General features: G+C 40.0%; 1 protein-coding gene and 1 long non-coding RNA gene across 2 annotated transcripts; both read left to right on the forward strand.

Annotated features, from left to right (window-relative positions):
• Window positions 1–678: 678 nt before the first annotated feature.
• Window positions 679–10,667, forward strand: LOC114153775 (uncharacterized). Its single transcript, XR_003597408.1, has 3 exons — window positions 679–689; window positions 1,367–1,373; window positions 10,610–10,667. It is a non-coding gene; the product is annotated as an uncharacterized LOC114153775 (long non-coding RNA).
• Window positions 1,782–6,046, forward strand: cd248b (CD248 molecule, endosialin b). The gene is made up of 2 exons (XM_028032526.1): window positions 1,782–2,674; window positions 4,100–6,046. Exons 1-2 carry the CDS (start codon window positions 2,254–2,256, stop codon window positions 5,800–5,802), a joined length of 2,124 nt encoding a protein of 707 aa, XP_027888327.1. The 5' UTR covers window positions 1,782–2,253; the 3' UTR covers window positions 5,803–6,046.
• Window positions 10,668–14,197: the final 3,530 nt, after the last annotated feature.

Raw genomic sequence — 14,197 nt, forward strand, 5'->3', positions numbered from 1 at the left:
TCATCTTTTGTTACAAGGCTGAGCGAATGACTTTGTGCTGTCAGTTTGTAATTTGCATGACACATCTGTTGCTATCAAAACCACTGTGTCAAATCGGCATTAAGTCGCCCCAATTATTGTTGTGGCTGAGTCACATTTTCCAAACAAAGAAAAAAAAGATCTTTTGTGGAGTCTTTCTCTTTTTCACTGAGTTTGCATGCTAATTTTACAATCCCTTTAACCTTTTCAAGTTTTGAAACATTGCAAAACCTTATTTATATATTTATATGTTAGTGGGATTTTATGATGGACCAAAACAAGGTAATCACCGACTGGAAAATGATAAAGGGTCATCTGACATTTTAAAATTAAGGATAAAAATAAAAATCTGAAAATGTGGCATGTGTTGTACTCATCGCCAGAAAGAAGTGGAGAGGTTCAGAGCATGGTAATGTTCTAAAACAATAACCTAGACTTTGAACATCTAATCAAGCACGTTGGAAATGCAAAGAGAATAGCACAACTGATAAGATGTAGTGGGCCACCTAAATTAAAACATTTTAGTTCCTCTAACATAAGAAGTTTTGCAAACAATTTGTATTATTTTTAGCCTCTATACATGCAAAGTTAATGGAGAAATGCCACAAAAAAAGCTTTTAAAGCAGCAACTGTGGCAAGTTGTGGTTCTACAAAGTACTGACTCAAATTAGGTGAATAAAATGATTGGTACCCTTTTCAGAATGTTGTAAAAAAAAACAAAACAAAAAAACTAAATATGCACAATATTTTGTTGATCTAGAACACTGAATCCTAATAAAAGACATTTCTGTAGGTGGTTGGAACAAGTTTGCTTTTGCTGGGCACTGCTAACTTCAACATTGAGTTTCCAGTTTCCTTCAAGGCTCAGGTCACAGCTATTGGTTTCATTTAATATTTTCCAGCTTTACTCTTCACTCAGGCAGAAGAAAAAATAAAGAGATTCGAGTTGTCTTTGGAAAAATGCAAATCCACTGTTTGACTTCCCACAGTGTTGTTGATGGTGTTGAATAGTGTGGCGTCAGCAGAGGTGCACCCCACAGGTCACTCCTGCTCCCTAGTCATGGAGAGGTCAAGCTGATTCACATCTGGCATTTCCTGTTTCCTCTCTTCCCTTTGCCCCCAAGTTATACTCACACACACACGTGCGTGCACACACACTGAGGAGCGTACATTAACATCTGTGCCTCTGTGGAGTTAATTTTTACCAGCAAGAGAATGAAGTCACCCACACTGTGTGCACATTTCAACAGGTATTCCTGCTCCATAATGTTTCCATTGAGCAGTAAAAACTTCCAGCTGTCATGGACCAAAAGAGAGAGAGAGAGACAGAGAGTGAAAAAGCAAGAAGAGGAGGAGTGAGAAAAAGTTTATGAAGGGAATGTAAAGAAATTAAGACAAAATCAGTGAAGAAAAACTAAGAGGGATGATCAAAAGTCTGGATAACAAGGAAGAAGAGCAACAGAATTTCATTACCTGCCGAAGCTGACCGACACTTTTCAACATGCTCTGATGCAGCAAAAGCTCTTTATGTTTGTGTTTATGTGTGTGCATACAGGACAAAGCATCATCATGTGGTTTTCATAGCTTCCTGAGGGCTTTCAATTCTCCAGCTACCCCATTCACCCCCAGCTTCCCAACACACACACACACACACATCATCCTCTCCAGTGTTCTTTTAGATACTCACACATTTTACCAGCCCCCTCTTCCAAAAGCACACAATTGCCTTCAATAATTTTCCTCTACGTAGCCTTCCACCCCCACCTCAGTCCTCCCCAAGTCTGTCTCTCTGTCTGATGCTCAGTCTGAAAGTTAGCCTTGCAGAGGCAGGAGCCGGGATCAGATATAGCACAGGGTTTCTGCTCCGGATATTTACTGAGTTCATTTATGGAACAATTCATCCTTCCTTCTGGGACCTGGATAACTGGACTGTATTTTCAATTTTGCAGGATTTAATTGGAGTTCATGCAGGGATTTGTTCATGTTTTTAAAAAAAAAATCTTTAAATTGTCAGCAGGACTGACAGCTTGAATGAAAGTTTGTCTGGTTTACACTGGAGGGGTCTTTCTCCGGTTAACATCATTTACAGATGCCTATTCTGATTTGAGAAAAAAATCTAAAATTTGGCTCAGTTTTAGAGGTTGATAAACAGTTTTTTCCATTGTTAGGATATTTATGTTAAAAAGTTGCTAAAATATACATGTTAGGTTATATTCCACCATTGCATTATTGACAATGCTAAATATCAAAAGGAGTAGTAGCAGTTGCAGCAGCATGACTCTCCTGTATATCGTCTGGCTGCTGACAGTTTGTGTGGCTCCTGGGAGTCAGGGCCAGAGAATGAAGGAGCCTGATGGGGAGCAGCAAGTAGCTGAAGCCCAGCTGGGCGAGAAGGACGCCATCTGCAACCAGGAGGGATGCTTTGCCGTCTTCTTACAGAAGAAGGCCTTCAGGGAAGCTAGGCAGGCCTGCCTGGATCAAGGTGGAACCCTGGTGACGATGTACACTCGTGAAGCGGCGGGTGTGGTTCACAACCTGCTGTCAGGAACTGCTGTGCATGGATCAAGGGCCAGGCTTCGTCTCTGGATCGGGCTGCACCGACCTCCACGCCAGTGTTCAACCACAAAACCACTCAGAGGATTCGTCTGGGTCACAGGCAAAGTCTCACCTTTTTTGACTTTTGCAATTCACATATTTTGGTTCTTTTTTTTTTATCAGTCATTCTGTTTAATGGGTAGCTACAGAGAAGCTCTGATTAGCACATGAAATGTTCAAGTTTTTCTAGCGGTCTGGCCTGCTGATTCCAAGGTTAACCAATTCCAGTTTATTCTTTCTGTGACACATAAAGGAGAAAACTGCATTGCAAGTTTTTTACTAGAGGTAGTAGTTTTGATTCCAACAAGAACTACAATATTATCCCAATTTAAGCAAATAAGCATACATATCTATCCTTTTGTTGGTTTTAATCAAAAAGCTGACTAGAACCAGTTGTTTTAGTCTCCTGCAGTTTTACCTTAGTAATAGCCATGGGTAGCATCATATTCTTTGCTCCTCAGAATACAGGCAGTGAAAACACATTTGGCATATCATTAAAAGGACTTTAAAGACTTTGAAAACTTTTGCATGCCTTGCTACTGGTAAGCAACCTAGTGGTAATGCACCAATTTGCCACACCCCATCCTGTCAGAAATTGACACTCAAGTCAGTTGGCTGAGCTTTGGGCTCCTGGTATGGTTAATCCATTATCTTCTTTTATTTCTCAGACAGACTGGGTGCAACTTGGAGATTTTTACTCTTTTTGACCCCATTGTTACTCACCCAGTCTGATTTAGTCATTATACACACTGACAGAAAACAGATGTGTCTCTCCTGGTAGAGAAGGGCATCCAGTTTTTAAGAGTTGTACAATCTGTTTACTTCTGTGATGCCGTCATGACTAAATAACTCTAACTTACTCAAGTCAGCGCCTCGCCATGCAGACCTTTCTGGTTTTATTAATGCAAAATGACACATGATGACTGAAAATGTCTGACCCAAATGAGAGTATTTAATAAATCTAGGTTTTAAATACACCACTTTAATCAGATGCACTGTTTTAAGAGCATCTGTTTAAATCCTGCAGAGATCATCAATTTCTCCCAATTTAAGAGAAACTGATTCTACCTCCATAAATGGAAATAACAAGGGGACAAAAAGACCTGTTCCCACATAAATAATTGCATTTTAAACTCCACATTAGACTTATTTTTTATATGGGCGACATCTAGTGGTAAAAAATATGACTCTCACTCTTGCAGAATATGTCCCACATCAATAACCCCAATGGGCCCAAAGAGCGCAGGCATTTTAAAAATGCAATTGGATTAATTTGTTAGAAAATTAAACTCCAGACAAAGGTTATGTTGGCAATTTTCTCAAGGCGACTTAATGTTTTGATGCTATGTCAACCCAAAATTTGTCATAGAGCCTGAAAAGAAAGAAAAGGGCGACAAAAAAAAGTTACAGAAAATTACAACTCTAGCACGTTAGATCCAAAGTAAGACTGAAAACTAACTAGGGGTTTGTCCTTCTCTTCTAACAGGAAACCAGGAAGCTCAGTTCTCCAACTGGATCCGTAAAGAAATGCCCAACACTTGTGCAGTACCTCGCTGTGTGGCCATGACTGTGCATACGTCTGACGCCGCAGGAGAGAGCGGCGAGAATTTCCGTTGGGCTGAAGGACCTTGCGTCATGAAACTGGATGGATTTATTTGCCAGTACACCTACAGCATGATGTGTTCACCCCTGAAGGATGAGGGTGGAGGTCCCACTGTCTATGAAACCCCATTTCATTTCAAAAGTACCCAATTGACCCATGTGCCTTATGGGTCTGTAGCTGACATGCCATGTCCTACAGACAGCTCAAATCCAGATGCACCTTCCAGGGAATCAGCACTGTGTATTGAAAGAGATGATGGCACAGTGGGTTGGTCTACAGATGCCCCTCTTTGCTCTTCCGGTTCACCCAGACAAACCCAGGACTGGTGTAGCGGTGAGCATGAATGTGAGCAGCACTGCCAGAACAGGAATGAGGATTACTACTGTTTCTGCTCTGAGGGCTACATATTAAATGAAGATGGCTACAGCTGCAAGTTGGACCCTCTGAGCCAAACTGACCCTCCAGAGCTATCAGATTCTGCTTTTGCCACAGACAAGACCCCAGTCAATCGGATCTGTGTGGATATGGGTTGTGAATATGACTGCTCAATAACATCTCGGAGCACTCGCTGCACCTGCCCCCCAGGCTACCAAATAGGTCCAGGTGGACGCAAGTGTTTGGATGTGGATGAATGCCAACAGCAGCCGTGTCCGCAACTTTGTGTCAACACTCCAGGCACATTTCACTGCACCTGTTACCCAGGATACCAGCCAGACAATACAGATGAATGTGTGGACATAGATGAGTGCCTGGATGAAGGCACCTGTGCAGGGACTTGTCAGAACACTGAGGGTTCTTTCAACTGTCTGTGTGACCCTGGCTTTGTATCGAACAGTGAAGGAGAATGTATAGATTTGGATGAGTGCACAGAGTATTCACCTTGTGACCAGCAGTGTAATAACTTTGTTGGAGGGTACCAGTGCAACTGTAAACTTGGCTTTGAACTGAAGAAGGACGGACTTACCTGCCAACCTTCAACTTATGACGGAGAATATTCCACTCTGAACCCTGACCCCAGTATTTACGATGATCTGGATACTCCCTGGTCCACTCTTGATCCCTTTTTCAAAGCTGATGTCAACTGGCTGACAGATTCCCCTCAGAGACCCACCCCTGACATGGCTCATCAGTCAGATAACCACCTAAACCAATGGGATCACTTATCACCAAAGCAATACCAGACAGCCTCATCCCCAACCCAAAAGATGAGAACAGGCAACAACATTGAAGATGATGCTCATACAGGAGGTGGCAACTCCAATGATCAGAAAGTAATTGAAATTGCAAAGAAGCCCACAAGTGGGACTGAGGAGGCTGAGACACCTAAAATAGACAGAACAGGTGAAACCAATAGTACAACAGCGGTTAAAGACGGATCTGATGATGTGAAACGCAAGCATGACAAGAGCTGGCTACTGGTGGCTCTTCTCGTCCCTCTGTGCGTGTTCCTGGTGGTGATGTTGGCTTTGGGAATCGTCTACTGTACCAGCTGTGCAGTAGACAAGAGCCTCAGCTTTGCAGACTGCTATCGCTGGGTGCTCCCTGCAACACCCCCAGAGAGGAGGGAAAGCAAAACCCGCGCTTGAACTCTCTCATAACAACAAAAACAATTTCTTTACATGTTTGTTAACATTATTTTGGTTTCTGGTGACAAATTTGCTCACTAAATGTACAATCTGGATTTCATACCAAGGACTGATTTCATACTTTTTGCTGCACAGCCTTTGTAAATAGCTGACTATCATTTTCACAAATTCAATAAAATAAAAAAAAAACTGATTCAACACAGCGTGGTCTTTAAAATAAAAATGATAATGTCCAGCCACTTGGCATTACTCTCTTGTTAAATTTATTGACTGTAAATCAGAAAATTTGGAGTCAAGTTTGAAAATGGAATAAAACTAGTGGACTTCTAGCATAGTTAGTCAAGTGGTTCTGCAATGAATATTTAAATCATTATTATTGTGGCGAACACGCAGGGTTGTTGCTGCTGTTAGGAGCTCATGAGCAGTAATTGGGTTCACCTGTGTGGGAGGGGATAAAAGGGAACAGGAGTAGAGACAAGAGAGACTCATTTGTTGTTGTTGTGCTGTTTAGCTGGGCACCAGGTGGGAGCGTGCTGTTTGCAGTGACTAGCACTGCCAGCCATGAAGACATTCGCTGAGCTAAGCAGGGGAGCTGTTTCTGTGTCAGGAGGAGAGGTCTGGGCTGGCCTTGGATGCCAGCTCTCAGTTGTTGCCATTTTGAGTCCCTCTTAAAACACTTTATATCTTCTAACATAAATAAAGCTTTACCCTTTTCATTAAAGTAAACAGCTCTTGTTAATTATTCTCTGCCGCAAAAGACATTACATTATGTTTGCAATGGACAGTTATTCTCAGAGAAGTTTGTCAAATATTTACACAGGAAATTGACAGGATGTGTTACAGAACAAATAAAACTATTTTTATTTGTTCTGTAAAATAGGCTGACAGAAACAATTAAAAGTCAAATAAATGGTATTGACTGCAATATTCTTGCTTTTCACATCACTCCACCGCCCATCTGTAGGACGATCACCCACTGCCTCCTTCCTTTATTTAACATTTAAGTAAGCATCTGATTCAATGTAAATAACCAGCCAATACTAATGCAACCGTCTTAAGAATCATAAAGAAACAGTTTCACGATCTGCTATTACAATTTGAAACTTTTTTTAAAGTATTAGAAGTCTGCTTTAGTCTTGCCTGACGTCAACGAGGTAGTAACCGAACAGGAACCCGAATATCTTGATTGAAACTATGAATTTCGTTTGGTCCTCAAATGCAGCATTATGTAGAGCAGCGTTGTTTAAGAGCACCTTATAAAAAGCGGCTAAGAAATCCGTGAGTGTATATATTTATGTATTTTTATTTTTAATTGAACGGTTTAGAGTTCACTTGAGAAAACACGACGCATTTGTAGGTTTAACAGAGTCTTTTTGTTTTGCGTTGTTGGTCATTAAACGAGCTAGCAAACGAGCTGCATGTAGCAGGCACGTGGCACAGATGACACGTGCAGGAATAAACTACAACTTGGAGCATAAAGATCCACAAAGAGGATGATGCTATGGGATGAGACCGGTTGTGAATCGTCTCATGTAATGAGAGATGTCAAGCCTCACATTAATCTAACATGGCCGAAATAAATAAAACACGAATAAATTCAAGAGCATTTAATTTTCCTGATGACTCACAGACGAAGGTATTAATATTGTCACATAAAACTCTTACACTGATCATAATACCTTGAAGAAAATACATTTTTTAGATTGGGTTTTCAATAATTAAAGTGATCTTAAAATGTTTTAAACTTTGAACTGCAAACAAATGCTACAATTCGTCAAGTCGAAGGGTAATAAAACAACAATAAAGTTAATCTGTATTGTTACATAAATAAGTGGATTTCCGTTAACTTCATGCATTTGTTGTCAATCCAATAACATTCGACCCAAATTCAAACACCACTTCAGGTGGACAAACCCGTGTAAACCACTACAATTGTTCACTGCAAACTTATAATGCACTCGATTCACTGCAGAATGATTACATACAATCCAAACTCAAGATCACACACCAAACAGGATTGGGTCTGAGATATTTAGGATTAACAGCGATATGGAATGTGTGTATTTCAGGAAGTGACCCAAAGACGAGACGCAGGACATACAAATGGAAAATTGTTAGCCCGCCCTCACAAAGACTAAGGGAAGACAAACGATCCAAAGCTGGGTGGTGTCATGAAATGCGGTCTGTGAGGTGGTGAGGCAGACGCAGATGACCCCAGGTAGATGTGAGAAAATGATCTTTTAATGATGAAAATAGTCCACAAAACCAGGCAGCACGACTGAGCGGAAGCCAGGGCTCAACGTCGGTAGCAACAGGCTAAACGAAGGGACAGCAAGACAGACTGGTGCATACGACACGCACAAGACAAGGCAAGGACCCGAGGAGGACACAAATACACAGAGGGTAATCACAGAAACGAGACACACCTGGGAATGATCAAGGGGAGAACAGGACAACACAGAGACACAGAAAACTCTAAATAAACACAGAAAACACAGATCCTGACAGGTGGACTAACAAAAATAAAGAAAATCAAACTGTAAAGGACAGCAGGAAGCAGTGATAGAACTGTAAAAACAAAAATTAACTAAATGCTTATGAAATCACTTTAATTACATTAAAAACTCTACACTGCATTGCATAAACCAACACTAAGTCATATTTGAAAGATCTGGTGTAACCCTACCATAAAAATCAACAATATAAAAAACAAAACATACCTTTCAATCTAATTAAACAGACAAATGTATAAAGCCACCTGTGGCGTTGAACAACCACACACCCCGGCAACGCTACCACCGGAACGTCACTAACAGTGTGGCCCTGTATAAAAACACCACATCAGCACATACATATTGTGGTGCCACCTGTTACACAATGAAGTGCAACAAAGACTGAAGCTCACAAACCTGATTCACTACAGCAGACTCTGTGAAAACAGAGGATTTGTGGCTATGGTTCCCCAGCTTTCTGGAAGCGCATGGCAATCCACTGGCACAGTTCCTCCAACCCTGCTCCTTCACCTGTGGTCAGCACACAGTTTAGAACTTTGCCATAATCATGATGTTTGTCATCCATGTAGCCATCTCAGAAATTCCACCAGCAAGTTTCTAGATGGTCTGTTTCGTAAAAACAACAACAAAAACCCCAATTATTATCTGATTATAATTTGGAATGCAAATTATAATCAGAATGGAGAAATAAGAGGTGTTTTACTATACCTTTTTGATTTAGTCAAGCTTTAAAATTCTGCCGTATTTGATGTGATGACACCCTTCATCTTGGACAAGTGACCAAGTATTTCGTTGGCATGCAGAGTCTCAAACCACTGTGCATGAGGAAAGGGGATAAACTGGTGGATTCTGAGATCACGTCATGGCTCCTAGCTAGGGCGCGCTTCTTTTTGTGAAGCTCAGTCAAACAGATACTCGATGGTGCGTTTTGCCCACTCCTCACTGTGCAGTTCTTTTAATGTTTGCCGTACATAACTGGAGCTATTTCCAACAGTTCGTAGTCTCAGCAAAGTCACACACCTTTTGTCCAGAGCCACTTGTGTGGTAAGAACTAATTTAGCACCTTAGTGCCCCATGATCAAACTTGAATCGTGCATTTACTGCATCACAAATAATCTCCCCCAATCAAATTACTGTTAATTCTGAATTACTGAATTACTATACTATTGATAGTATCAGTTTTGAGAGGGCCAACAAAATTATAGAAGACACAAATAAATGATCAGTTTACATTTATTCACTCTTACACAACTACATTCACAGAGGACTAACAATATACCTCGACATGTATAAAGCAGCACCTAAAGGCTCACTAAAAACATACAGATAGTAACAGAGAGAACTTCAGATCACACATTTTTCATCTGTCAGCCATAAACTCAGCCTATCCAAGTGCAAACCAAAATAAAGGAAGTGTCAAATACTTCCATTAATTTTCTTTACTCTGTATTCGTTTTTTTGTAGTGTTTATTATTAATCTACTTCAAAACTGTTCTCCCTCAAAATATATTTTAAATATAGAATATAAAACTATCAGTGAGCCGAGCCAGAACACCCTTCAATATTCTTAGTGCAACCTCATATGCACTGATAAAAATAGCTCCACATTTAGCAAAGATAAAACCAACTGCTTGAATTTCTATCCCTTGAAAACTGGAAACTCACAAAAACCAAAATTGTTTACAGAAAAAAAAACATCATCAAAAATAGGTAGAAAGACCAAAACATATTTTAGTGTATATATCAACAAAGCTTAATAATATGTAATTGTTCTGTAGCTAAACACAGAATAACACAGATTTCATTTGACAGCAAATTCCAGCAATATAAAGAAACAGAGTTATTTCACTGAAAGTTAAGTTTCTTTATCTAACTATAAGGTGATTTAGCTTAATAAAAAATTGAGGTCACAAGAAAGTTATGTTTATCAAAAAAAGGTTTCACAGTTGTTTGTAATATTACATGCACTATTCTGTAACAAAGAGGGATAAAGACCAATGCAGTTATTAACTAAGCCCTCATAAGATGGCAGTCGTCCTTTCAAAGTTTACAAACAATTCTGGGCTTTAAAACAAAAATGATGAGATGATATTAAAAGATGAAAACTAATAAGAAAATCTTTCTGTCACGATTTGGTGGTGAGAGGTGGTGAGGCAGACGCTGTAGACCCAGGTAAGATGAATGGTAGATTTTAATAATGAAACACACAGTCCAGCAACAGGCAGCACGGCCGAGCGGAAGCCAGGGCTCGACGCCGGTAGCAACCGTAAACACGACTGGAACACGAAAGACAGACCGACGAGGACGCAGACACACAGGTGGCACTAAATACACACGGGGTAATTAGGGAACAAGAAACACCTGGGAGTAATCAAGGGGAGAACAGGACAACATGGAGACACAGAGACACCGAAAACTCGAAATCAACACACAGAAAACACAGAACATGACAGTACCCCCCCACCCCCTCAAGGGCGGCTACCAGACGCCCACAAAACACAACAAGGGTGGGTGGAGGGGCGCTGGACGGGGGGCCAGAGTCCTTTGTGTAGATCCCAGAGTGATGCATCTTGGTGTTGCATTGATGACACTTCAGAGAAATACCCCACATCCGCATAGGTGCCCATAAAAACATCCTCTGCCTGAAGTGGACCAGGGGATCTGGAGGTGCATTCATTATCTTTGGTAGACGGGGTGGATGAAACCAGTTTTGTGAGAAGTGTTGTTTAAACTGTCCAGTAGGATTATAAAGGCACTGTGCAATCCATTGCTGGTCTGCTGGCTTGATGACCCGCAAAAACTGCTTGGGAAGAAAGCTGACCCAATTCACCTCTGGAGGCCTAAGGTGGGGAATAGATGAAGAAGCAACTGAAGGAGTTGGGGTGTTGCACTGTTGCAAGGCACTGTTGTGGCTGAAGTGCTGGTATCTGGGGAGATGCTGCTGGTTTATGGGGAAGTATTGCTGGTTTCTGGGGAGATGCTGCTGGTTTCCGGGGTGAAGTTGCTGGTATCCCATGTTGTAGTTTAAATGCTTGATGTTGGTCTGGCATAGATGGTGATGTTTTGCCTGGTGGCTCATGACCTTCTTCAATATGATGAAGCAAACCAACTGCACCCGTGACCTTTTTCCCACAATGTTCACAACATTGCTCTGCATGAAAGTCAGATAAATGTTCAGAGAAAAGTTCCACGTTGACGTCTTCACTACATAATGCACACTTTATCTGATTTGGAGTTTGACTGACTGACATAGTGGGAAGTTGGCAGCTCCCTGAACTTGAGCTCCTCTGCGCTGTCTGGTCAGCTGGAACTGTGCCTACACTTGAAATGTTTTGTGTGGCTGGATCTGCTGCAGCTTCAACTATGCTCGAGCTCCTGTGCATAGCAGGATTAACTGTTTTTAAAGCTGAACTGGTTTGTGGGGTTGAATCTGCTGTAGCCCTAGGTACACCTGTGCTGCTCCCTGCACCTGGCATGCTTTCTGCTTCAATCCCTGTTGTATTTGCCTGCTCAGCTGACTGTGGAAAAACAACATTAAATAAACTTGTGTAATAAATCATTAAATTCTTTCCAGTGTTCTATAGCCATTTCAAATTATTGTCTGTTTTTGTCTTACATATTAAGATAGGTAACAAAAACTTAAGTGAAACACTTAAAATTTTCAACAGTCAATGGTATGCAACATAGCCTTTTTTAATCTATTGTATACAATAAAAAAAATTTACTTACCGTATGATAACCACAGTTGTAGGGGATTTTTTTCCCAAATATGTTGGTTGTCCGGAGTTTTTGATTGAAGACAGGAATCAGTGGACATGTGACTGGATGACAGACTTCCATCTTCTGACTCTCTTCCCGGTGGTAAACCTAAACGTCTCCTTACCGTACAGTAATAATTCGTGACCTTACTGTACAGAACTGTAAATTATGTCAGAGTTCAACACAACTGGTTTTCAGAGTTCTGCCACCTCTTTGCCACTATCTGAGTGTATTTATAACAATATTTAACGATTACATAGCCAGAATCACTCTGGTCACAGATTTTGATGGCCCTAAAGCTGTATAACACGAGTCCAATAACGATGACGAAGACGGTTTTCCTGTCTTCGTCATCCTTAAAAACTGTACAAATCACATCAGATGTCAGAATATTATTACAAACAACAGTAGCTCTTTAACTGAATGATACGCACAGATAAAAATATGAGAAACATTAAAATAAAACCATATTGCGTGAAAAAAATATTTTCTAAACCTAACGGCAGACCCCATGTTTAACTTATAAATAAACTATCCATCATAAATACTAGTTTCATCTTGATTTTAAACTAAGGTGACCAGATTTCTGAGATTAAATCTAGAAAAGAAATGCATTCATTAAAATTAAATGAAGAAACCTGGACAATTATGGTTTGCATATTTATTCATATTTTGACAGTAAAAATCAAGTGTAACAGAAGGAAACCTGTCACAGACAAATTTGAATACTAACTTTTTGTATTCTCATATTGATTGCTCCAAGTTACAAATAAAATTACAGAAATGCAATAAATAATACATGTCTAAGGAGTGGGTAGAAGTATAAACTTATTAAAACCCACCCCTTCTCCAGCAACATCACAAAATGATCTCATCCTATTCATAAGTATTATATCAGTATATCATTAACTTCACTACAGAGCAAAGACTGGAAGCAGTGTTCCTGGTAGTTTGGATACAACGGAACAGTGGTAATGGCAATGTATAAAAAATAAAGAATATTTACAATTAGCACTGAGGAAATCTACTAATTATATATATATATATATATATATATATATATATATAAGCTTCTGAAAAGCAGCAAGGCTCCCATTAGGTTTCCTTTCTCCTGCTCTTCCAGTCAGTCTCAAATTCCCAATCTCTACCTAATCTGCATATTTTTCTGAAGAATGTATTTTTTTTCCAAGATGACTCGTCTTTGGCTAGCATCTCCATGAACTCTTGGCAAAGGAGGTTCATGGTTTTCTTCATGGTAAGCATGACCTTGATGGTAGGAACAGTGAACCTATTTCTGGTATGGTCAATACATTGTTCATGGAGAATACCCTCTCTCTACTGGTGCATTACTTCCAGGTAAGCACAAAACAACAGACACTAATCTAGTCACACTAGTGTGTGGGATGTCATTTTCTTTAAAGTGATTAAACAACAATGGTCTTGTTGGTGCAACTTTTATTTGTTCTGTAAAATAGGCTGATAGAAACAATTAAAAGTCAAGTAAATACTGTTGACTGTAATATTCTGGCTTTTCACATCACTCCTCACCTGTATTAGTTATTTATTTAAATTGTTGGTTTTCTGTAGAAAGCTCGCCCACTGCCTCGTTCCTTTATTTAACATCTGATTCACTTTAAATAACCAGCCAATGCTAAAGCAACCGCTTAAAGTATCATATAATTACCATTTGAAAATTGTTTGAAGGTATTAGAAGTCTGCTTTAGTCTTGCCTGACGTCAACGAGGTAGTAACCGAACAGGAACCCGGATCTCTTGATTGAAATTGTAAATTTTGTTGGGTCCTCAAATGCAGCATTATGTAGAGCAGCGGTCCTGGTTGAAGAGAACTTTCCTCACACGAATGCAGCTTATGAAACCCGTGAGCATGTTTTTACTTTATTGTTTATTTAGTTGAACGGTTTAGAAGTCACTTGAGAAAACAAGACGCGTTTTGTAGGTTTAACAGAATCTTTTTGTTTTGCTTTGTTGGTCATTAAGCTAACGGGCTGCTCGTAGCAAGCACGTGGCATATATGACACGTCTTAGAATAAACTAAAGTTGCAAATGGCTCAAAAATGTAGTTAAAATGACTATGTTTTCCTGCAAAATTAACAACTTATTATG

This window comes from Xiphophorus couchianus, chromosome 11, assembly GCF_001444195.1.
Source record: "Xiphophorus couchianus chromosome 11, X_couchianus-1.0, whole genome shotgun sequence".
NCBI classification, from domain to species: Eukaryota; Metazoa; Chordata; class Actinopteri; order Cyprinodontiformes; family Poeciliidae; genus Xiphophorus; species Xiphophorus couchianus.